This window comes from Plecotus auritus (assembly GCF_963455305.1).
Source record: "Plecotus auritus genome assembly, chromosome: 8".
Lineage (NCBI taxonomy): Eukaryota > Metazoa > Chordata > Mammalia > Chiroptera > Vespertilionidae > Plecotus > Plecotus auritus.
In genome coordinates this window covers 155,786,022-155,810,225 of record NC_137782.1, presented here as the reverse complement: position 1 = coordinate 155,810,225, position 24,204 = coordinate 155,786,022, and the positions used below count along the sequence as shown (strand labels likewise).

At 35.5% G+C, this 24,204-nt stretch overlaps 1 protein-coding gene across 2 annotated transcripts in view; it reads right to left on the bottom strand.

Annotated features, from left to right (window-relative positions):
* Positions 1 to 311: 311 nt before the first annotated feature.
* HNRNPLL (heterogeneous nuclear ribonucleoprotein L like) overlaps positions 312 to 24,204 on the bottom strand; it is a 34,533-nt gene continuing 10,640 nt past the window's right edge. The window contains exons 3-13 of one of the 2 annotated variants that reach the window (XM_080684471.1): positions 23,465 to 23,702; positions 20,198 to 20,278; positions 18,928 to 19,029; positions 18,767 to 18,839; positions 14,352 to 14,423; positions 9,274 to 9,491; positions 5,845 to 5,966; positions 5,165 to 5,366; positions 4,398 to 4,455; positions 4,218 to 4,316; positions 312 to 2,283 (exon numbers count right to left, since the gene is read on the bottom strand). In XM_080684471.1, coding sequence (XP_080540597.1) covers positions 2,228 to 2,283; positions 4,218 to 4,316; positions 4,398 to 4,455; positions 5,165 to 5,366; positions 5,845 to 5,966; positions 9,274 to 9,491; positions 14,352 to 14,423; positions 18,767 to 18,839; positions 18,928 to 19,029; positions 20,198 to 20,278; positions 23,465 to 23,702 — 1,321 coding nt within the window. In that variant the 3' untranslated portion in view covers positions 312 to 2,227. Of the gene's footprint in view, positions 2,284 to 4,217; positions 4,317 to 4,397; positions 4,456 to 5,164; positions 5,367 to 5,844; positions 5,967 to 9,273; positions 9,492 to 14,351; positions 14,424 to 18,766; positions 18,840 to 18,927; positions 19,030 to 20,192; positions 20,279 to 23,464; positions 23,703 to 24,204 lie in introns of both variants that reach the window. The other variant, XM_080684472.1, reaches the window with a different exon arrangement.

Genomic DNA, 24,204 nt, shown 5'->3' with positions numbered 1-24,204 from the left:
GAGGGCATGTGCTGAGGGGTGGGGTGGGCCGGGGAGAGGTCAATGGAGGGAAAAGGAGACATATGTAATACTATATGTAATACTTTAAACCAGCGGTTGCCAACTGGTGGTCTGAAAGGTTGGCGACCACCGCTTTAAACAATAAAGAATTAAAAAATAATAATCTATAACACTGACATCCATATTAGCTTTCAGAGGAGAAGGAAAAGAAACAACTTTACATAAAGTCACAAGTTACTTTTTAAAATTAAGATTTCAATTTAACAGCAACTGTACTTATATTATTATAAGAAAAGTATTTACAGGGAAGGAAAAAAAAAGCTTTATTTATTGTCAAGTTAGATAAACTTAGGTATTCAACTGGCAATGAATGAGGAATATACACAGTCCAGTATCATACACTTAACAGTTCATATGCAAGTTACCCTTTGCATAAGTTACTGGATTCCATAATAAGGGTCTAAAATGCTCTAGATCAGCAATTTTCAATTGGTGTGCTGCATGAATATTTAAAACATGCAATATCTGAGTAGTTAGTCAGGGGCACTAATCTCTTTTCCCTTAGATTGTCAAATTAAAAAATGGTAACAGCCAACACAACAATAGCCACACAATGTGAATGAATCAAAATTATACCTATTTTTTTGTCAGACTAGCAAAAAGATGTATCTTTTGGTATACTGCAAAATTTTAATTAGTTTATGTGTGCCATGAGATGAAAAAGATTGAAAATCGCTGTTCTAGGCTGAATTTAAATTTTTCTAAATCTTTACAGGGCTAAAGAGATATTGGTCCACTGTTGTTAAAATTTAAGGGGGAATAAAGGTTAATGTGTTTAGTTTCTATCTAAACTTTCTATTAGATAGCTCTTAAATTTATTAAAGCTCATTTCTAAAAAGATTAAGGCAAACTGTCTTCTTTATGTCAAAATTTAAAACAAAGCTTTTAGAAAGATCTAAATGGAATTTCTATATGCAAATTTGTTTAAAAGTCTCAAGATCACAAAACTACTATTGCCAACTATAAACTTCAGTTATTCTAGGTAGATGAAACATATTCTCCCTTCTTTTAAGATGAAAATAAAAATCACTGTATCATTTTTCGATAACAAAAAAGCTGTGACCTTGATAACAAGTGTTCAAGAGTCTCTAATCCCATGTTTCATCCTTACGTCTTACTTGCCCTATGTATGCGATATATTACTTCGCAAATAAAGAAAAAAAACAAAAACAGATCCACCGGGAGAAAGAATGTTTAATAAATGGTGTCAAAACAAATAGCTATCTGTTTGGAATAAAAATAAAATTAGATCCGTATACCTTACACCATATAGAAAAATACATATATTACTGATGGATTCAAGAGTAAAAAATAAAAATGCAAGTACCCAAAGTTCTACATACAATTTTAGGGGGTTCACAGACTCCCTAAAGCCCATCCATGGATCTCAGATTATCTAGAAGAGACACTGTTAATCATAACTTCTATTAAAATCTCAATGTCAAAATACTAGACATGTTTTCAAAATCAAGTCACATGCAACCAATGAAGATGAACACATTAACTCAGTGTTGTACCTTTATAAAATCTCCAAACTGGAACTAGAAACAGAGGCATGTCAATACAAATGGACAATGACTTAAAAAAAATTAAATAAGTTTGAGTGCATACTGTACAAGTGTACCAATATGTCTGTTAGCCTTTCAGAAATATAAATCAGCTAAATCTGTAGTACTTAAAATTTAATATGTGTATGTTCTTCTCAAACTTGATTAAAATACTTAATAAATACAAGTTATGTTTATTATGAATAACTGCAATATACTTAAACATCTAAACATTTAATAGGAATTCTATAATATTAAAATGCAATACTTTCACCTGCATTAATCTCATACACAATGGAAAAATACTTGCAGATAATTAGCATTAAAAATGCAAATATATTTTCACTGCGGAAGAAAAATAATAAGATTAGAAATGATATATTTGAGCAATCTACAAGGAAGCTGTAGACAGTCTACATTATGACATTCTATTTTAAAATGAAAACAAATCAATATGTAAGTTTACAACAAATTTACTCAAGGCAAAATATTTATTACAGAACAGGATCTTAAGTCAAAGTAAGCAAGGCAACATTAGATCAACCATTTTCCATTTTTCAAATGAAGTATAGCTTTAAAATTGTAACAACCATGAACATAAATTCTAACATGCTCTTCTCTTATAAATGGGATGACGTAGAAAAGCAAAGCTTCAATGTGTAGGGATTGGAACCATCTGTAAAAATTAAAAAACAAAGTTAATAGTTAACTTCTTCCAACTTTCAAGATTACCCTGAATTAGCAGAGTAAATTATTTTACCTTTGTATAGTATTAGAAGCAGAAATATAAAGAAGGAAAATGTCTATGTAAGGTTAAAGGGAAGATTACTTTTTTTAAAAATGAATTTTATTGATCTTTTTTTTTAATATATTTTATTAATTTTTTACAGAGAGGAAGAGAGAGGAGAGGGATAGAGAGCTAGAAAAATCGATGAGAGAGAAACATCGATCAGCTGCCTCCTGCACACCCCCTACTGGGGATGTGCCCGCAACCAATGTACGTGCCCTTCACCGGAATCGAACCTGGGGCCTTTCAGTCCGCAGGCCGACGCTCTATCCACTGAGCCAAACCGGTTTTGGCTATTGATCTTTTTACAGAGAGGAAGAGAGAGGGAGAGAGAGCTAGAAACATCGATCAGCTGCCTCCTGCACACCCACTACTGGGGATGTGCCTGCAACCAAGGTACATGCCCTTGACTGGAATCGAACCCAGGACCCTTCAGTCTGCAGGCCGACACTATCCACTGAGCCAAACTGGTCAGGGCAGGGAAGATTACTTTTATTCACATCTACTAGTAGGCAAGCTCCATGAAGCTACATTCCTACTGTTCTAAACATTATCTGACCCATAGAAGGCACTGATTCTTTTTCTTTTAGTGAATTAATAGTATCAGGATTAGGCCTATGTCCATGAGCTAAAGCTCACTTTGCAGAAAATATTACCAATGGTAATTCCTCTACAGAAACCAATTCAAATATAGCTTGGGAAGTGGGACAAGACTGGAGTGCACAGGAAGATATCAATAAGCTGAAAAAAAATTCAGGACATCTAGTATTAAATCTCTGATCAACAGGATATATAAATTTTAAATTCACTTTTTAAAAAAATTGGGTATAATCCACACACAAAATTCCATCTTATGCATTTTTCTTTAACTTTTCAGACCAAGCAGAGATAACTCTTCATCAATTGATTATGCAAAAAAACAATTCTGGTATCTTTTTTTTTTCTTTTTTTAGAAATCTTGTCTTTTTAAAATATATTTTTATTGATTTCAGAGAAGAAGGGAGAGGGAGAGAAAGAAACATCAATGATGAGAGAATCACTGATCAGCTGCCTCCTGCATGCCCCCCACACTGGGGATCGAGCCTACAACCCGGGCATGTGCCTGACTGGGAATCGAACCCTGACCTCCTGGTTCATAGGTCAATGCTCAACCTACTGAGCCACACCTGCCAGGCTACATGTATTGCTTTCTTCTAGAGCAACAGGTATTGTAGAAACCAGCTTCCAATATAGCCCCAGTGACCCCTACACCTCCAGGTATTCACAGCCCTGGTATTCACAATGTAACATGGTTGGTATGTGTAATCACAAGAATACAGCGTTGATGATACCCCCCTTCCAATATTAGGTTATAAAAGACATTGTAGTTTCTGTTTTGGTCTTTTGCTCCCTGTTGAATCACTCACTCTGAAGGAAGCCAGTTACCATGGAAGGGGCAAGACGGCTTGACTGGGCCCACAAACAACCACGAGTGAGCTTGGAAGTTGATTTTCTAGCCCCCAGTTAAGACTAGAAATGACTGCACACCCAGACAACTGCAGCCTCCTAACAGACTCTGAGCCAGAACTACCCAGCTAACCTGAACACAGATTACTGACCCTCAGAAATAATAAGATAATAAATGTTTGTTGGTTTAAAGTGGTAAATGTTGGGATACCCTGTTAGACAACAATAGATAACTAATACAAGTATTATGTGGGATTTATATGCCTTGTTTTCTTTGTACTTCTCTGTATTTTTTAAAGCTAATAAATGTTATTTTTAAATTACTGTCAATGCTTCTGATGGTACCTCCCATTGAAAAATGACACAATTTTACTTACTTGGAACTCTTATCTGGTAGTGATTAAGTGCTGTAAGGGCTTCCACTGCATCGGTTTTGCATTCCCATTCTAAGAGCCCAGAAAGGGTTTTGGCAGAAGCTAAAACAAAGAATCACAAATCCAGTTGTTATTTGTCATCAACTTAACCAGAAAACATAAAAAGAGGGAGTGTGCACTTACGTTTTGCATCAAACACTTTATATTTGATGAATGTAAGAACTTCATGGTCATTACATAACTGTTAAAGAAATATAAAGCTCCATTAAAAATATGGCCAAAATAATATTCCTACCTTTTCTAAGAAAGTAAACTTTATGGTAGCATTTAAGTTTTGAACCTGTCATGAATAAATTAAGTCATGTTTTTAGATTAAAAAGCTGTATGAGAAAAATCAAAAATAGTGATATTCTACAAACTATGTACATTTAGTGCTGTACAATAAAACCACAGATTTGTAACTGAAATATATATTCTCAGAGTAGACCAGGATTTACTGCTTGACCAATAGGAGTGGAGTTCCAGAAAATCAATTCTCTTCTGAAGCATTTCCTACAGTTAGGGGAAAAGGCAGGGACATGTAAAATTTTGTTTGGTTTTGATAAGCACTGTGCTAGTTACTCCACAGTGAATATAACCGATGTGGTCTTCTTGAAGTGTAAGAATTAAGAACACAGTAAGAAAACTTTCCAAATGCAGAAATAAGGGTATCTCATTCTAATTCCAACTCTCAAAAAGATTGCGCCACAAACCAAAACAAGACCAATGATGAATGGAGGCCAGAAAAGTATAATGGCCAAGGAATAAACTATATAAATAAAGTACCAAACAAACAGAATATTAATAATATCAAAAGTAGATGAGCAGAGCAAGACTTTAAAATGAAGCTAACATAAGACATTTTAAAACAAAAAATGGACATTTTACACAATTTGTATTTCAGTGCCCACCTTTGTGAAGGTCTCTTCTGTGACACACAGTGGGACGTTATAATAATGCAGCACACAGGAGGGCGGCTGTATTATATTCTTAGATGCTTGGCCAGCACTTGTAAAGCGATTGTTCTTGCTCATTGCAAAATCCTTGTAGCTACTCGTACCATCCTCCAGCTCAAATATTTGACTTGGAACAACTGAATGTTGTTTAGACACACTGAAGATGGAAAGGAAACCGGTACAGAACATACGTCTTGTTAGAAAAAAGCAGCAAGTAGGCAGCCTCGAAATGTTAACATATATGGCTCCACCAACCTTACCAAAGAAGCACACATGGCTATTTGAACAGTTTAAGTATTTAATATTCTGAACATGTATTTAAATATTTAATTTTAGTTAAATCACTCTTAGACATTAACTAGAAAAAAATCTATTGAATATGTTCTTATATTAGAAAACTTTAATGTAAAATGTGCCCATTTAAATATGATCATATGCTGTTGTATGATCATAAAACTAAAAACCAGGCATAGGTAAGCAAAATCTGAAATTATATGATCCTAATACTTTGTCTAAAATAACAACACTATAGGTGCTAGTTTCAGATGTGCCTTCAGTTACACTAAAATATTCTGAAATTAAAATTATGTCTTTAATAAAAAAGATGTTTAAAATTTACCACTTAAGATATTTACCAAACATTAAGTCTTTTCCCAAATAATTTGACATTGTTAAGGTGTGTAACAGCTCTTTCCACAGCATATTCATCACCCATTTCTACCAGTGCTGTACCAGGAATGGTCTTCATGAATTTTACCTGTAAATACAAAATCCCATAAATGTGACCATTTAATTCCCTTTTATAGTAATAGAATTTCTAAAAGATAATATGGTTTAAGTGGCAGATGACAAATACAGAAGATCACCTGGTTTTATTCTGATATATTATTACTAGACACTTACAACTCATATCAAAATTCAATAAAGCTTTTTTTGTAAAAAGACTATAATTATGTTATATAGCACACGGCAGAAGATCACAAGCTTACCCGGGCTCTGTTATTTATTAGTTGTGTAACCTACAGCAATTACTTCACTTCTCTGAGCTTCAGACTTCCCTAAAACATGGAGATAATATCTGACAGGACTCAACATTTTTTCATTCAACAAATATTAAATGCCCAATATGCTTTGATAAGCACTGTGCTAGGCTCTCCCCAGTGAACATAACAGACCACGTCTTCTTGAAGTTTATATTCTAGTAGGTAAGTCAGAAATTTGAAAGTGGTAATTACCAAATAACCAGAGTGCTATTGCAGTGATATACAAAATCCTATCAAGAAATAATACAAGATGGCCTTGAGACAACATTTCCAGTAACAGGCTGGTGCAAGGCAGGGGCAGTTTAAAAAATAGGCAATACTTCACAAGTTTTCATAATATCTTGGGCAGAGGCCCATTCCAATTTTAGTATAAATGCTGTAAGGGTTAGATGGGATCAAGTATGAAAATCACTCGGCATAGTGATTTTCCTCCCCTTGGAAAGTCTGTAAAGAGCTATTAAGTATCACTAACATCCATGACATCTTGAACATGCTTCCTTATCGTTAACCTCAAAGGAATATTAGCAATGTACTTACACAACAAATGTAACATAGCATTTACATTCACCATCGCAACTTTCAATGGGCTATCCTAGCATTTTTATACTACACCTAAACTTGAACAAAATTCAGCTGTAGCAAAACCTTTCAGTTTCATTTGTCTTCTTATGGGCAAAATTTTTCTCCCTTGACTAAATCCAATAACATCTACAAATCTAATAGTAAGTAAATACGTATGTGAAGTATGTAGTTCTTATGCTGGTAAATCTTTAAAAGAAGTTAGGTAAAGTTAGCTATACAGAGATATTTTAAGAATATGATGGCTTGAGTTTAATGTATCATACTATATCATTTAAAATGTTTTAAAATTGTTGATATGTGAGTGAGAGACTAGAATTGTTCAAATAACATATAAAAAACTTAAGTTTTATTAGACAAAGTGATTTGGGTTCTAAATCATATGATAATCCTATCCTATATAATAAAAGCCTAATATGCTAAGTGTCTGGCTGACCCGTCAGCCGTTCAACCAATCAAAGCATGATATGCTAAGGCCGCTCAACTGTTTGCTATGACGTGCACTGACCACCAGGGGGCAGATGCTCCAACCAGTAGGTTAGCTTGCTGCCGGGGTCCAGCTGATAGGGACTGAGCGAGACAGGATGGACAAACCCTGGAGCCCTCCTGCGTCCCTTCCTAGCCCCAATCATGCACCGGTGGGGTCCCTTGGCCTGCCCTGCACCTTCTCACAATCTGGGACCCCTTGGGGGATGTCAAAGAGCCAGTTTCAACCCGATCCCACAAGCCAGGTTAGGGACCCCACTGGTGCACGAATTTGTGCACCGGGCCTCTAGTCAGTTTATAACATAAAAGACAAAGATCTACTAAAGATATTGATTAGCCCTGACCGGTTTGGCTCAGTGGATAGAATGTCGGCCTGCAGACTGAAGGGTCCCAGGTTCGATTCCAGTCAAGGGCATATACTTTGGTTGCGGGCACATCCCCAGTAGGGGGTGTGCAGGAGGCAGCTGATCGAAGTTTCTCTCTCATCGATGTTTCTAACTCTCTATCCCTCTCCCTTCCACTCTTTGAAAAATCAATAAAATATATATATTTTTAAAAAGGGTATTGATTAAACTGATTCTGATTATCTACTAATGTGAAAAGCACAAACAGAAAAGTTAACACTATGTAAACAAGGTTAAAGTACACATTAGCCCATTTAGTTATCAAGCATAAGGCTCTTAGACCTTAACTAAATACCCAGGTGTCTAAGATAAATGTCTGTATGAAAAAAATCTGAATTATTTTCCCCAATTTTGCTAAATCTGTCCCATGTAGTCTTAACTAGTTATATAAGTAGAAATATTCTAAATGTATCCCCCCTATACCAAATGTGGATTTTCTTTCTTTTTTTAAAAAAATGTTGTCAAATAGTTATGTTGGGGAAATTCTTATTTCAGAGATTTTTCCAAATTCCTTTATCAAATCAGGGAGGCTTTAGAATTAAAGTAAGAACTAAGAGTACCAAGAAACTCACATACTTACACTTTTTTGTTGTGAAAACAACATTAAAAATCACATAAAATAACAGGGAAACCATCATTACCACAATATTGAAACTCAATTAGCAAGTGATTCAAACAATTAGTAACTTAAGACTACCAATCATTTGCCCAGTTAAATTTCCCACAATTCTTTCAAAAATAGTTTAATATCTGCTTTGTGACAGGGAGTATCCTAAGTATTTCTAAGATTATCAATGAACAAAACATCACAGACCTGGGGGAACCACAGAGTGTTATCTGGTGAAAATAAAGTTAAAATTTTAAAGATCTTCAAAATATGTTTAATTTAAATTTTTGCTCCTTTTGGAGTATAAGCCTCCAAACGGAAAGTTCTGAACACATTCTATCAAAGTGGGTCTAAAAGTGCATTGTTCCTCAGAAGATACAAGAACTCTAGCACTTGGGAGGCAAGTATATAAATCTACACTTGTGGCTAAGTCTGAGACATATTTATGTATACCTAGTTCTTCCAAATTCCACAGTTTAACATGCTAAAGGCTAGAATCTCTTTGAAATGATTAAAAAAAAAAAAAAAAAAAAGACTTATGCCTATAATACTCCAGTAATTGATTAAACTGTTTTAGACTTCTATTCATATTAGTTATTAAAAAAAAATATTTTTAGTAGCAACAACCTATACTGATCACTTACCTACAAAAAATAATTTCTGGAGTTCCTACCTAATGGATTTTTAGCTCATGTGGTCCATTACTAAAGTAACTTGAATGTTCCTAACTCAAGAAGAAAACATATATAGGATATCCCCCCCAAAATGTATACACACATTTTGAATAATTATAAAGGCAGTGTTTATTAAAATGCATTTCATTTTCAAAACTGAGCTATCAGCTGTTAAAGTATGCATACATTTTTTAGGACACCCTGTATTTGCTGCCTTTTCAGATTTTCTTACTATATTATCTTAGCAAAAAATTGTAAAAAAGAAACTTACCTTTTCAATATTTCCATATAAGCAGAATAGGTTGAAGACTCTTGAACAATTCATTTTTAGTGGATGTAACCCACTAACCATCACAACCGAACCAGAGGGATTTCCTCCATGCATGTAAGAGGAAGAAGCCTGCGGTAATGGATATGCAACAAGCTCAGGTGTATCTCGAGAACCCATTCTGTAACGACTCGGTAAAGGCAGTAATGGACCATGAGATCCTATAAAAATGACCAAAAAGAAAGGAAGGAAATAAGGAAGGAGAGAAGAAAGGAGGGCAGGGGAGGGAAGGAAGGAAAGAAGGAAGGAAGGAAGGAAGGAAGGAAGGAGGGCAGGGGAGGGAAGGAAGGAAGGAAGGAAGGAAGGAAGGAAGGAAGGAAGGAAGGAAGGAAGGAAGGAAGGAAGGAAGGAAGGAAGGAAGGAAAGAAAAATACAACTTTAGCAAATATGCTATACCACACAAAAAAATAAACTCTTACTATAACTAGACTGATGTATGGCCAAAGAAAACTCAAATGTGTGAATGTTCAAATATAACCTGTGTGAATTAATAAAATCTACATTTGTACCAGATCCCATATACATAGGCCTGCATGTACCTGCATACATCAGGTTTTATGTTTCTGTATTTTAAAAAATAGTTTAACGCCCCCCCCCAAAGTATGTAAGATCAGGCCATAAATGGGGAGGGGGAAATCAGAGTAAATCTTTGGGCCACTGTATATACATTATACCTCAAGTTTAAAAAAAAAAAAAATCCCTTCTGCCAACATCTTTTAGAGGATAATACCATAACATATACAGTGAAATTTAGAAAACTATATACAGATAAAACAAAAAGAACATCTTTAGTTCTCCTTTAAATATAATTTACTATAATGTACTTTCAAGTTAGTATTTCATTCTACTTCTAATTCAGTTAATATCACACCTATTCCGAGGTGTCATTATGCAGCAACCCATTTTTTGCAACAACATCAAGAACCAGAAGAAAATGCCTGAGTACCTGAACCTGTTGTCACAGAAACACAAAAATCTACATCTCTCATACTGCAAATCCTTAAGAATCCACCTGCTAACTTTAGAGTAGTTCTAAACAACTTCATCTGTTTTTCCCATCCACAACTTATTGGAAGGAACAAGAAAAATAAAGCTCGAGTGAAATAGACAGGAATCAGGGAGTCTGGAAAAGTTCTTACATAAGAACTCAGAAGGGACAACGAAACTGGAGACAAATAGCTCAGACATACATCTCAGCAGCTCCTGAGTTAGTAATTATAAAAGCACATTCTTGAAACATGCAAAGGTCCTCCTGATGGGTAAGAAACCAATACAAACTCCCAAGTCCTTTCCTCGTTTCTCAAAAGTGAAGAGTATATAATGCTTCTGACTTTCATTTTTATGAGACTAAGGGACACTTGTCATCTACTGAGTTACTAAGAACTACTATATTCTGGTATATCAGGATGCTATTAGAGCTCACATGGACTCCAATTCAGTATTCTAAGTGTAGCTGCCATTCATAACACAGCACCACCACTGAGCACATGCAAATGGTGTGAATTCCTGCGGTTTTATAAAGCAGGAATTTCAAGTGTGCCACAAGAATTTTTAAAACATGCAATACCTGACTCTTTAGTCAGGGACACTGACCACTTTTCCCTTAGATCATCAAATAAAAAAATGACAATAGCCAACATGACAATAACCTTCCAATGTGAATCAATCAAAATTATCTTTTTTTTTTTTTTTGTCAGATCAGCAAAAAATATAATTTTGGTGTGCCGCAGAATTTTAGTAATTAGCCGAAACCGGTTTGGCTCAGTGGATAGAGCGTCGGCCTGCGGACTGAAGGGTCCCAGGTTCGATTCCGGTCAAGGGCATGTACCTTGGTTGCGGGCACATCCCCAGTGGGGGGTGTGCAGGAGGCAGCTGATCGATGTTTCTCTCTCATCGATGTTTCCGGCTCTCTGTCCCTCTCCCTTCCTCTCTGTAAAATATCAATAAAAAAATATATTTAAAAAAAAAAAAAAAAGAATTTTAGTAATTAATTTATGTGCGCCACGAGATGAAAAAGGTTGAAAATCGTTGTTACAGAAGAAGACTTATCACTACATTGTCATCAGTGTTGCTTTAAATTGGTCATGGTTTCCAACTGCTCTTCTGCTGGTAATTGGTAGTTTATCAAAACAATCATCATAGGTCAGGGTGAGTTACTTGTAACTATACATATTTTGGCCTCTAATTTAAACTATTACACATACATTGGGGTCATATATCAATCATTCTTTTCCCTCTTACAAAAGTGTACATACATATTATATTGCACCCCACCACTTGCTCGTACAGTAATGACACTTTACTATATCACTAAATTTTCTTTTCCATGGAAAGTGGAAAGATGTATGGTAGATGGGCAGCAGAAACTTTCCATTCTACATAAGTTGGCCAAAGTAAAAAACTTTGAGGATCTACTGTCCATGTAACAATCAAATTCAGTGCAAGAATATCACTTATGTTTATAATTATGACCTTTAGCCATCAGAATTAAAATATATTACCTATAGAACTTAAATTGTTACCTAGATTGTTTAGGAAGATAAGAAAAACATAGAAGTCATTTAAAAGCTTTCTATACTAACTAGTTCATGCAAAAAAGTTTTGGTGCTTGAAAAACTAATGCTTCCGGTATTTAAAAAATTCACTTATGTGAAAAAATGCTACATAAATAGGCATTATTAATATTTTGAAGGCATATTCTAAAATCTTTGGTCCAGGAACCATATCCAAAGATACTAACAATTAATTCACAAACTTTTCTTGGGCTCACCCCAACTAAATCTGTATGTTTATTTTTGCCACTTTTCAAGTATAAGGGCTTTTACCAGTTCACCTCATAGGCTGGGCTTCCCAAATTAAAAAGAGCTAAAGAATTCTGAAAGCACAGATTTAAACTGTTATAAAAATTAAATAACAAATTTAATCTAATTAAATAATTAAACCTCTTACATACCAACATAAAGGAAAAGCCACATGTGATATGGCACAAAAATGCAAATAAGCCTGTTCTGCGGAATGGCTAACGTAAGGGATACAGCTGTGATTTGCAGGATTTGTAAAAAGGTTCAGTATCACTAGCACCCACTCCCATCATCACCTTTCCCCAATTTCACATCTTACTTCTCTGCCTCTTTATTCATAACTCTCTCTTTCTCTTTCCCTCTCTCCATCTCCTTCTCTCCCCTCCCACCCCACCACCGGTCCCTCTCCCCTCCTATACCCTATTCTTCATACTTCTCTAGGAAAGGAGAATTATTCTCAGTTAAGTGTTTCAATGGACATAGCTCAGAACAGATGCCCTACACAACCCCACCACAACCATTCCTCTTCAGGACTCTCCAGAGCCTGAAAAATCACTATTTAATAACCATCATCATTCCAAAGAATTTTGCACCTCATCTCTTTAAGTAAACTTGTGCTTTAAAATTTATACATACACACACACACATACACACACACACACACACACACACGAACACTCTAAATAAATTAGGGCATGAAACTGACAAAGTATTTTATAATAGGCTTTAATATATATATATTATATATATATATATTATATATATATAATATATATATATATATAGTTCTTCTAGGGCATAAAAGATATTTTTATTTATACAACTTTTCAATCAGATAAATTTTATAAAGGAAGGAAAACCTGAAAACTCACACTGAGAAAAGTATGTGTCAACACTACTACAGTAGATTTCTTTGTCCTTCATTTATTCTTTCACAGATTTTTCTAGCCTGCTTTGCCAAACATTAATCAATTTTAACCTTCAGCTGACACCCATGATACAGTTATATATTCCACAACTCCACTACAAACTTGTGGTTAGCAATTCTTTTTTAACCCTCGATTATGCAAAGCACAGTGGGCTCCTAATAAGTGTTTCTTTACTGAGGGTCAGAACCACCCAAACGACCACTGTTAACATTTACACTGTTAAAGAAACTAAGCCAAATTATCAAGGAACACACTCACTAAACTGACAGTCCACAGTAAGATTTTCATTCTATACACCACTTACTGTTTGATATAACATATTGTTTCAATGTCTTCTGCCATAAAGACGACTATAGAAACTTCAACAAGCAAATGTAATAAATTCCTGGAGTTCAAAACAACAACAGGGAATAAGCTAAAATTCACAGCTAAGAATGGTCATCAAGCATGCAGGCATTTCAGACAATAGGCAACACCAGGAACTTTTCTATTATAAAAATAATTTCCATTTTCTACTACTCTAAATAGCACTGGACTTCAACTTTAAACCACAAAATAGGTAGAGTCAATAAAAACTAAAAAATATTTAAAACCACAGAACTTATAACCAGTTAATCTTATCAACAGCAATTCTCAAAATCTACTCACAAGAACAATAGCCTGAGAACTCTCTTTCCTGAGAAAGATTATTCTTGGTTTCATAATCTTAAACTTGCCAACATAGCAAACATTAAAACCAAGTAAGTTTTTTTAAAAAAAACTAAAGAAGTTTTAAAAGAGAAGTTAAATGAAACGAATTTAAGCCAAAATACCAACTGTAGAACTAAAATAATTAAAGATCTAACAAGAAACATGTTTCCTTTTCAATAAATACCCTATTCTTCCTGCCTTTCTTACTCAAAATTCCTCTTTGTTCATAATTGCTAAAATGAAAGAAAATACACTTTACTGAGCAATAATACTTCTTTTTCGGTCCTCTAACAAAACCAAAGCCCATTACTAATCAAAACCAAGACAAAACAAAACAAGATATAATGGTAAAAAATTAAAAAAAAAAAACTTTCAAATCCCCAACCAATAATTCATTTATCTCAAGAATTATATATCAATATTCTAAAAAAAAAAAAAAGGTTTTGGACAACGCCTTGGGAGTACATTATAAGGGACCAATCCCATATAAACCAAGTCAAGTGAGCAGAAAATATAGAAACAAGAAATGTGCCGTTCATCAGAAATGCAAAAATGCTAACAGTTCGTCTATACTACCTTCCTTCTGCCTTGACAAACTTACCATAGCCATCATGTCTAAACGAAGAAGGGTGTTCTCCCAAAATGGCTTGTCTCTGGCGACCCTTTCCTCTATCTGACACAAAAGTAGAAACATGGTTTTAACAATTTTGATCCAAGTACTTAACAGAGTTCTCACATGGGAAAACCCATTCAAAACATCCATTACAATTCATAATAAAAAAAAATATGATTCCTGGTTAACTTTAAACATCCATTCATATCCATTTTAAATACAAACACCAAAAGTTTAAGAAAGTACTTCTATCTAACAAACTCCACTTAACTTGAAAATATCTTTTTGGCAAATGCCAAATACAATCACACTTTCAAAATTAAGAAGAATGGATACTTTTCAGAAAGTGAATGTACACAATGCTAGAGTTTGACACTGTACAGAAGTTTTTACCAATACATGTCTTTAAAACAAGCTTTAAGTGCAGTACTTTTGAAAGACAGTACCTGAATCATACTATTAGCTTCAACAGCAACACATTTTCAAAGTGGGCTTCTTTCAAGAAGTTCAGCATAAGCCAACAACAACCTGTATTACATGGTTTCACAATCAGTAAACACAGAGTATTTTGTATGTATATACACATATTTACAAACACCTACAGACTTCAGAGCTGGAAATTTGCACATCACTGGCCCAGATTATAGCATGGACTGGTCATTGTGTATAGAGCTTAACACCAGGCAGGACTATGAGCACCCCCCAACGTTTAAATATGCCAAGATAAAGCTAACCAAGGGGGCTACATTATTGGATGAGAATACTACAATACTCCTAAAGTATAATTTTTATTTTAGCTACATCTTCAGGGAAGGCATACCAATGTTCCCAAATCTAATTTGAGGTGTCAATAAGAAGTTTCTAAAATAGCACTTCCAATGTTGGGTTAGTAAATTTTAAAATTCATTGTACAATACTTTTAGAAGATTTGCTGGTCAAATTATAGTGTCCAGTAAGATTTTTTAAAATATATCTTAAGAGTCTGGTCATTCTAATCTTTGAAAATTCAAAGAGAGAGAGGCTCTTCATATCATTATAGTCAACTAAACAAATGAGATTTATGGGAGATGAGAAATACTTTAATTTTCACCTCAGTCTAGAGAAATATCATTTTAATTACCTATTCCAAGTTATCACAGCATTGATAGGGAACTAAGGTCATTTAGTTCAATTTTTATTCAGTGTATAAATTTTCTTTACATCAATTGGAACCATCTAGCCCAGGGGTGGAGAATGTCCAGCCCTCGGGCCACATAAGGCCCTCAAAATCATTTGGTCTGCCTCTGCCAAAGCATTAGGCGTGAGTTAATTAAATGTTTGACCAAATATACACTGATAATTTTGTATGGCCCACGAATGATGTTATAAATATCCAAATGGCCCTTGGCAGAAAAAAGGTTCCCCACCCCTGACTAGCCTCTGCTTACCCAAACCAGCAACAAGATACTCACTACTTTCCCTTATATTTTCAGGTAAGCCTAAATCATCAGGAAATTAATTTTTGTATTATACAGATATACAGAAATTGGTCCTCTATCCATATTCTATCCCATTTGGGGCCTCACTCATTCTTTCTCCAAAAACCCTTCCAAGTGCTTCAAAGCTATGATCCTCCCACTCCATTTCCCCAAAGTCATTTCTTCTCCAGACTAAACAATCATAGTTCCCTTTATTCATTAAATCATCATTTAAGTCTCACTCCTCTTGAATCAATCCAATCTGCTAATACATTGTGCTAATGTGCCTCTATTTAAGCATGCCACCAACCACTAAATACAAATCTAATCTAGAAATTTTCAACCAATATTAGCTTGTTTTCAGGGCTCCATTTTATTGAGATAGTTAATGGTATGCTATAAAGGAAAGAGCAGTGGATTGAGAAACAGATCCCCACTTAACCACTAACTTGCAGTATAATCACAGGAACAATCTTCATTCATAAAATGAAGGAGTTAGGGTAGATATAATCTCCAAGTTATCTTTCAGCCAAACATCCTCATTATTAATCATTCTCTTTATTTGAAGCATTCACTACCTAATATAAGGTCACAAAAAATAGGAGAAGTGTGCAGAAGAGTCATACACTGAACACACCAGTCTATAAATAGTGTTTGTAACCTTTCCTGGATTCATCAGAAATCTGATGGAAGCTGTGGGCCTTCTCCCCAAAAGATACATATATAGACAAGTTTTGCTTAACATTTCAGGAGGGATTCTCTGAAGTCCAGGCTTAGAATTATTTACACTGAAATGTAATTGGGGCTGAAAAGGACCTTAAAAATGAGGTTATATTTATAAAAGCGCTTTGTTTTGGTAGAAAAGTTAAACTTCAATATCAACTTGAGTAGAAGCTAGTCACAACAAAAACATAAACTGCTATCGTCTTGCCAGACAACAAAAATTCTTTTCCCTTGAAAGCATAAACAACTAAAATTCTGTTTGACTTTCTTTAATTATACTTCACTATTTAAATATCTACCTTACACATTTCTAAACTTCTCTGACTGCAATTCCCTGCGTGAAAAATTAATGTAAGCTGGCTTTGTATACACTTTTGACCTTTTAAAAGAATAGATGTTAACACTATCAAAATAAGAAGCATGTCTATAAATGTTTTAAGAGACATTAAGAAAAATGTAACCAAAATCACTATTTCAAATAAGTAAAACAACAACCCTGAGTGTTCAATAACTGACTATAATTTGACAGGAGAGATTTCTCATCAACCACTTGTTCTGTTGTTTGAGTAGTAAGGCTTTGTTTTCCAATCTGTATTCAACTGCACCAAGCCTGTACCAAGCAGACTACTGTGAGTAGTGAAAAATGTGGGGGTCCAGCCAAAGCTGCATTCCAAAACAAATCTTTTTGTAACCCATACATAAGGCAAGATAATTTCCTGAAAATTGAGAATTAAAGGGGCCAATCGTCCAAAAGTCCTAAATATTTAAAGAGTCCAAGGACCACTGCATTGTATTTTTTCTTTGGGCAAGAGTACATACTCCATTATAGAGTCCCTACTGCCCAAGATGTTTTGGATGCCATAAAAATTTTCTTAGTTTATTAAATTTTACAGACATAGTCATCTTGGTGAGTTTTCCCAACATACGGTTCAGATGCTGATATTGTAGTTGAGATGTAGCCAATATTGCAGCCCCCTTGTTTTTACAAGATCCACATTTTAACCTGTATATTCCAAAATTGCCACATACTTCATTGAACAAGTTTACCAGTAAAATCTATGCTCATGAAATCTAGCATTTATAGATTATAGGTGAAAATGTATCTCAAATGAACTGCTCTTATATTCAGATTTATCAAGTTTAAATATATTCTACCTTGAACAGACATGTTACTTTCACCTACATTTGAAATGTCAAAATTTCTAGATACACAAATTAACATGAGTGATAACTTTAAATTGTTACAAGAAGTAACAACTTATAAACAGCCACTTTACAAAAATCAAACCACACAGAAAATTGTCTTTTACATATCATGCACCTTTTCATTATATTATTCTATTCAATGACCACACTGGAGGGGAAAAACTTAAGTGCAGCAAGTGTGCACCTTTCTAATCCTTTTGTCGTTAATATCTGTGTGGATTGGTTGAGCATTATCAATTCCCAAGACCTGTAAATAAATTGGCCCTGGTATTTGCCAATTAACAATTTGAATCTAAGCTGCAAACAGTTACAGTAATGGGCATTAATATTTACAACATTGTAGGTAACGTCTAGTATCCGTTAGTGTAAAATCTTAAATTCTACAACTGAAACCTTAAGGGAAATCAGACCAATATATACATACAACTTGAATACATGGGCACAGTCTATCATGGTGTTCATCCCATGCAAGTCTGAAGTACTGTTAAGTGTCCTCCTTTAAAAACTTGGGTGATGGTGCATGCAGTATGCAGTCAAGGTGAATTGCAAGTCTGAGTTTTTCAGAGGGCTTTTTGCTGATGCCGATGTTGTGCATGATGAAGTGTAGAGTCAGCCTGCTGGAGTCCTCTATCCTTCTTAATGCCTCGTCCAGCTTGGGGGGAAAGTCCTTTCCATAGAGAAGCAGTGTGCAAGTTTGAAGTTTGTAAGGAATATTCTGAATCAGTTTCCTCTCCTCCAAAGAGAGAGAGCTGCTTGGAGAAATGCAAGTCCTTGAACTGCGGGCGTGCTTGTATGTGTGGGCTCCTTTGTTGAACTAAATATAAATAACTCAGTACATACCAGTAGGGGGCACTAATGTTCAAGGTTATTTTCCAGCATTACATGGCCTTTTGCAACAAAAGCATTCACCAACATTTTCATTTGAAAGAACTAGCTCATCTCAGGAAAAAGGAATCTAACTGCATGTAAAAATTTTCAGCAGATGTAAGTACATTCTAAAATGCATAAAATACTTACCTCGTCTTCCCAAATATGGTTTAGTGTAGTCCCAACTGTCATTGTCATTCCTAATAACATTTAGACGAGTTGGCTGTTAAGATTAAAAAGAAAGTTCAAATTTAATATATAATACCAAAGCATAAATATTTCTTTGGTGAAGTGTTGAAAAAAATATTTACCCTTGCATATTCGATTTTTAGAGTGCAACATCCAGCATATATATCTGCTCCATTGAGTGCTGCTTTAGCTTTCTGGGCACAAAGGACTGATTCAAACATAAGCTCTATTAAGGAAATCTGGTTTAAGATGTCCAATGTTTAACCATTATCCAATCCTTAAAAGAGGACTTAAAAAATAAGAAACAACTCTTTCACTTCTGGAAATGTTTTACCAAATAAAATTTCTAGATGAATTTTTGTAGGAGAATTTAATTTAATATCAAAGGTACCATTGTAGGGTACATAACAATCTAAGAACTATGTTGTACACCTGAAACTAATATAATATTGTATGCCAACTGTAATTTAAAAATAAATTTAAAAAGAAAAAAAGGATCAATGATATTAAAAGTAACATAATCCAACTTACCTATCTACATATTAATCCTTCTAAGTAATCAGAAGTACTTTATAAATTGGAGAAGAGAAGGGGGCATAGTCACATTCCCTAGCAAAAGAGAACTTGCTATCTCGAAACAGGCAATATTTTACTCTTAACATTACAAAGAACCAAAGTAATACAAAACAAACATTTAATTTTTATATATTTCTGAAAAGGCAGGGGTTTTATAATCATGTAACTATTTTCATTTTATTGTTTTTTAAAATGACATAAGTCTATAATTTTATTAATTCTGTAATTCTTTCCAAAAATCAAATCACAAAAATGGTCAGAAAAAAAAATATCTCCAGAAGCACCATTAGAGTTTGCTATAAAGCCCTAACTTTTCTCTATGCATACGTTAGGGTTTTTTTTTATTACTTTAAATGGGATTGTACTTTATATACTATTTTACAACTTGCTCTTTTTATTCAACATATAACAAATTTAACAAAAAAGTATTTCTTACATAAACTATGAACATCTAAGAGTCAATAAAGAAAGGTAAGAAAGGTTCTATTGATTCTAAAGTTTTGGTACTTTCAAACGACCTATTTTAAGAAGAGCTTCAGAAAAGTTCATTCATGATAAATTTTAAAAAGGTAAAAGTGTACATATTATCAAAGTGTTATTTTTTCCCCAGTAAAAAGGCAAAGCACTGGATTGTTTCATGGTAGCAAGCAATATTCTCTATGGGTGCGGCCGTTTCATTTTTTAAATCTCAGAAAAAAAGATTGAGAGGGAATAAACACCACTTGCCTAGAAATTATTACATAGAAAAAAATAAGGTCTATGTTACACAGCATTCACACATATCAATAAAAATATTATAAATAAAGGATATTCAACCATTGCTTGTATCCCATTTCTCTTGAATATAACAATACGTTGCACTTTTCCAACAGGGTTGCATACAGTATATAAAACATCCTAAGAAGGAAAGGAAAAGATTTCTTCATATTTTTTACTTGGAAAAACATTAAAGCTTTTAACAATTAAAGAATTTAAAAAAACTATCAAGATGTCTGTCACTTCTATTAATTACTAATTAAACTTTAAAAATTGTTATACTTTAATAAATCTAAAGTTACTTCCTCACTACACAATATACCCACACATTAGAGAAGTTCCAAGGAAACATTTGAACTTTACCTATTTGATCCCTAAATGAAAACTCAGTTTTTATTTTCTTAATAGGTGACTAAAATACTGGCTATACACAATTAATACCAAAACTGTAATCAATTAACTTGTTTTTTCTAAATATCATCAAGAAATGTTTCATATTACAATCACTTGAATTACAGTAATAAATGTTTATTAAGTGGTAGTAGAATAGCTCAGTATTCATTTTTTTTAAATATATATTTTATTGATTTTTTACAGAGAGGAAGAGAGAGGGATAGAGAGTTAGAAACATCGATGAGAGAGAGACATCGATCAGCTGCCTCCTGCACGCCCCCTACTGGGGATGTGCCCGCAACCCAGGTACATGCCCTTGACCGGAATCGAACCTGGGACCCCTCAGTCCGCAGGCCGACGCTCTATCCACTGAGCCAAACCGGTTAGGGCTCAGTATTCATTTTTCAAGGAACAATGGCTATTCAGAAAAGACCCAGGAAAGATCATTTATACAGTGTTAGATGACATCGAAAAAGATGCCTGAATCATCTAAGAGAGAACTTAAACACCCTCTTAGGAATAATTCTTCAACTTTCAAGAAATTACCATTCGGTACTAGGGATACAACAATAAACAAATCAGAGTACTTGTACTAGATTAAGTTATATTCTTTTATTCAAAACACCAAATACTGCAAATATAGTAACACTGTCTATTAAGCCTATAAATATCCTATCTAACCCTGGTGCACTGCTGGTGGGAATGCAGACTGGTGCAGCCACTGTGGAGAACAGTATGGAGTTTTCTCAAAAAACTAAAAATGGAACTCCCATTTGACCCAGTAATCTCACTTCTAGGAATATATCCCAAGAAGCTAGAAACATCAATCAGAAAGGATATATGCACCCCTATGTTCATAGCAGCACAATTTACCATAGCTAAGATTTGGAAACAGCCTAAGTGCCCATCAGCAGATGAGTGGATTAAAAAACTGTGATACATCTACACAATGGAATACTACGCTGCGCTAAAAAAGAAGGAATTCCTACCATTTGCAACAACATGGATGGAATTGGAGAGCATTATGCTAAGTGAAATAAGCCAGTCAGAGAAAGATAAGTATCACATGATCTCACTCATTTGTGGAATATAATGAACAACATAAACTGATGAACAAAAACAGTACCAGAGACAGAAACATCGATCAGACCATCAAACCTCGGAGGGAAGGTAAAGGAGGGTGGGGGTAAGGGGGAGAGATCAACCAAAGGACTTGTATGCATGCATATGGACCTAACCAATGGACACAGACAACAGGGGGGTGAGGGCATGAGTAGGGGGGATGGGGGGGAAGGAATGGGGGAATAAGGATACATATGTAACACCTTAATCAATAAAGAAATTTTTTTAAAAAGAGTAATATGCAAATTGACCGTACTGCCACTACACCCACAAGCCACGCCCGCCAGCCAATCAGGAGCAAGTATGCAACTTAATCCAACCAAGATGGCTGCGGCCACTGAGCAAGCAGGAGGCTTGGGTTTCCCCGGCAATAGAGGAAGCCAAGCTTTCTGCACACCCTGGCCGGCCCAGGCCTCCACTCAAGGCTACAAAGTTTCAATTATAGAAGATAAATAAATCCCAACAAAAATGGTGGCAGCTACGGAGCTGGAGAGTGCAGGAGGCTTGAGTTGCCCCCGCGATGGAGGAAGCCAAGCTTCTGCAGCCCTGGCCCCCCTTGGCCTCTGCTTAAGGCTACGAAGTTTCAATTATAGAAGATAAATAAATCCCAGATACCAGGGCCTCCACTTGGTTCGCCGGGGGGGAGTGGCCGGCCTGCAAACCACCACAGGCCCCTCGCCCAGGCCACCCCAGGCCCCAAAGGAACCCCCACTAAGGGAACCCCCACCCTGATCCAGGACACCCTTCAGGGCAAACCAGCTGGCCCCCACCAGTGCACCAGGCCTCTATCCAATCTAATAAGAGAGTAATAGCAAATTGACCGTCACTCCAACACACAAGATGGCTGCCCCATGTGGTCAAAGATGGCTGCCCCCATGTGGACACAAGATGGCCACCACAAGATGGCCAGCAAGGGAGGGAAGTTGGGAGGGACCAAGCCTGCAAGGGAGGGCAGTTGGGAGCGATCAAGCCTGCAGGAGAGGGCAGTTACGGGTGACCAGGCCAGCAGAGGAGGGAAGTTGGGGGTGACGGAGCCTGCAGGGAAGGGCAGTTGGGGGGGACTCAGGCCTGCAGGGGAGAGCAGTTGGGGGGGACCAGGCCTGCAGGGGAGGGCAGTTAGGAGCAAACAGGCTGGCAGGGGAGCAGTTAGGCATCAATAAGGAAGGCAGGCAGGCGAGCATTTGGGAGCCAGCAGTCCTGGATTGTGAGAGTGATCCCAGATTGGAGAGGGTGCAGGGTGGGCTGAGGGACACACACCCCCGTGAACAAATTTCATGCACCGGGCCTCTAGTTATAAAATAAAGATAAATGTCTAATTAAAGTTAAAGCATAAAATACGATTTAAATTTATGCCCCAATATCATATACCCTTACTAGAAATGGTAGTAATTAAAGAAATAAGGCCGGTTTTTAACAAATTTATCAAAAGACCTTATAATAATGGCATATGCATCTTACAATATACTATGGGAGTCTGTCATTACCTAGTAGATGCTTTTGATACATGTGCTGGCATGAGTGAGAGAGAATTCTTAGATCATTTCCAAGTCTGTCTAATTTCTTATTAGAAACAGTTAACACTGATGCTTTAAATTTGCTTACTTAATTATGACAATTGCTTCTGACCTTTTCAGCACCAGCACTCACCATTTCTTTGTTCATTAAGCTTAATAATCAAAATTAATTAAATAATTCTAAAGGCGACCACTATTTTTAAATATCTAGATGGCAGTGAAGAAAACTATGTTAGTCATTCTAATGGAAAAGTCCAAAATCTCTTTTAATTTAGTTTGGCATATTAAAAATCCATACCACTGTAATTGGATAAAGAGGATTCTGAATTGATAACAGAAGAACTTTGTTGCCTCCTGATGGATCATCAGTATTTCCTGGCCGAGTGATCCTTTTGCTTGTAGAATAGTTGAAAAAAGCCTGTTGACCAGCAATGTACACAGGTTCATCCGCAGCAAATGTCACACATTCTTTAGCGCTATCTATGTTCTCAAATTCCACGAGAGCCTGCCGTTTAAATGGCATCATCATCACATAGCTGGAAAGAGATTGGGAGGGAATACCCAAATATAATAAGTTCAATTAACATTATTTGTTTTCAATCAAGTAAAAGCAGACTTTAGTAACTACTATCTATTGATTTTTCCAAATAAGTGCACATACTTATAACTGACTATACTTTCACTTACCTTACTAAAAAGAGAACAGATAAAAACAACTGCAAACTGACCAAATTTCTCCCCTAAATCTCACCCAAAATATTTTTAAATGTTAAAGAATGTGAAAAGATATTTATTAGAATATCACACATATATTAAGAATACACTTAAACTGTCTGGTACATAATTTTTTTTAAATCCTTAAAACGCATTAATATGAGGAAGATTGGCCCTAACCGGTTTGGTTCAGTGGATAGAGTGTCGGCCTGCAGACTGAAGGGTCCCAGGTTCAATTCCGGTCAAGGGCATGTACCTTGGTTGTGGGCACATCCCCAGTGGGGGGTGTGCAGGAGGCAGCTGATCAATGTTTCTCTTTCATCA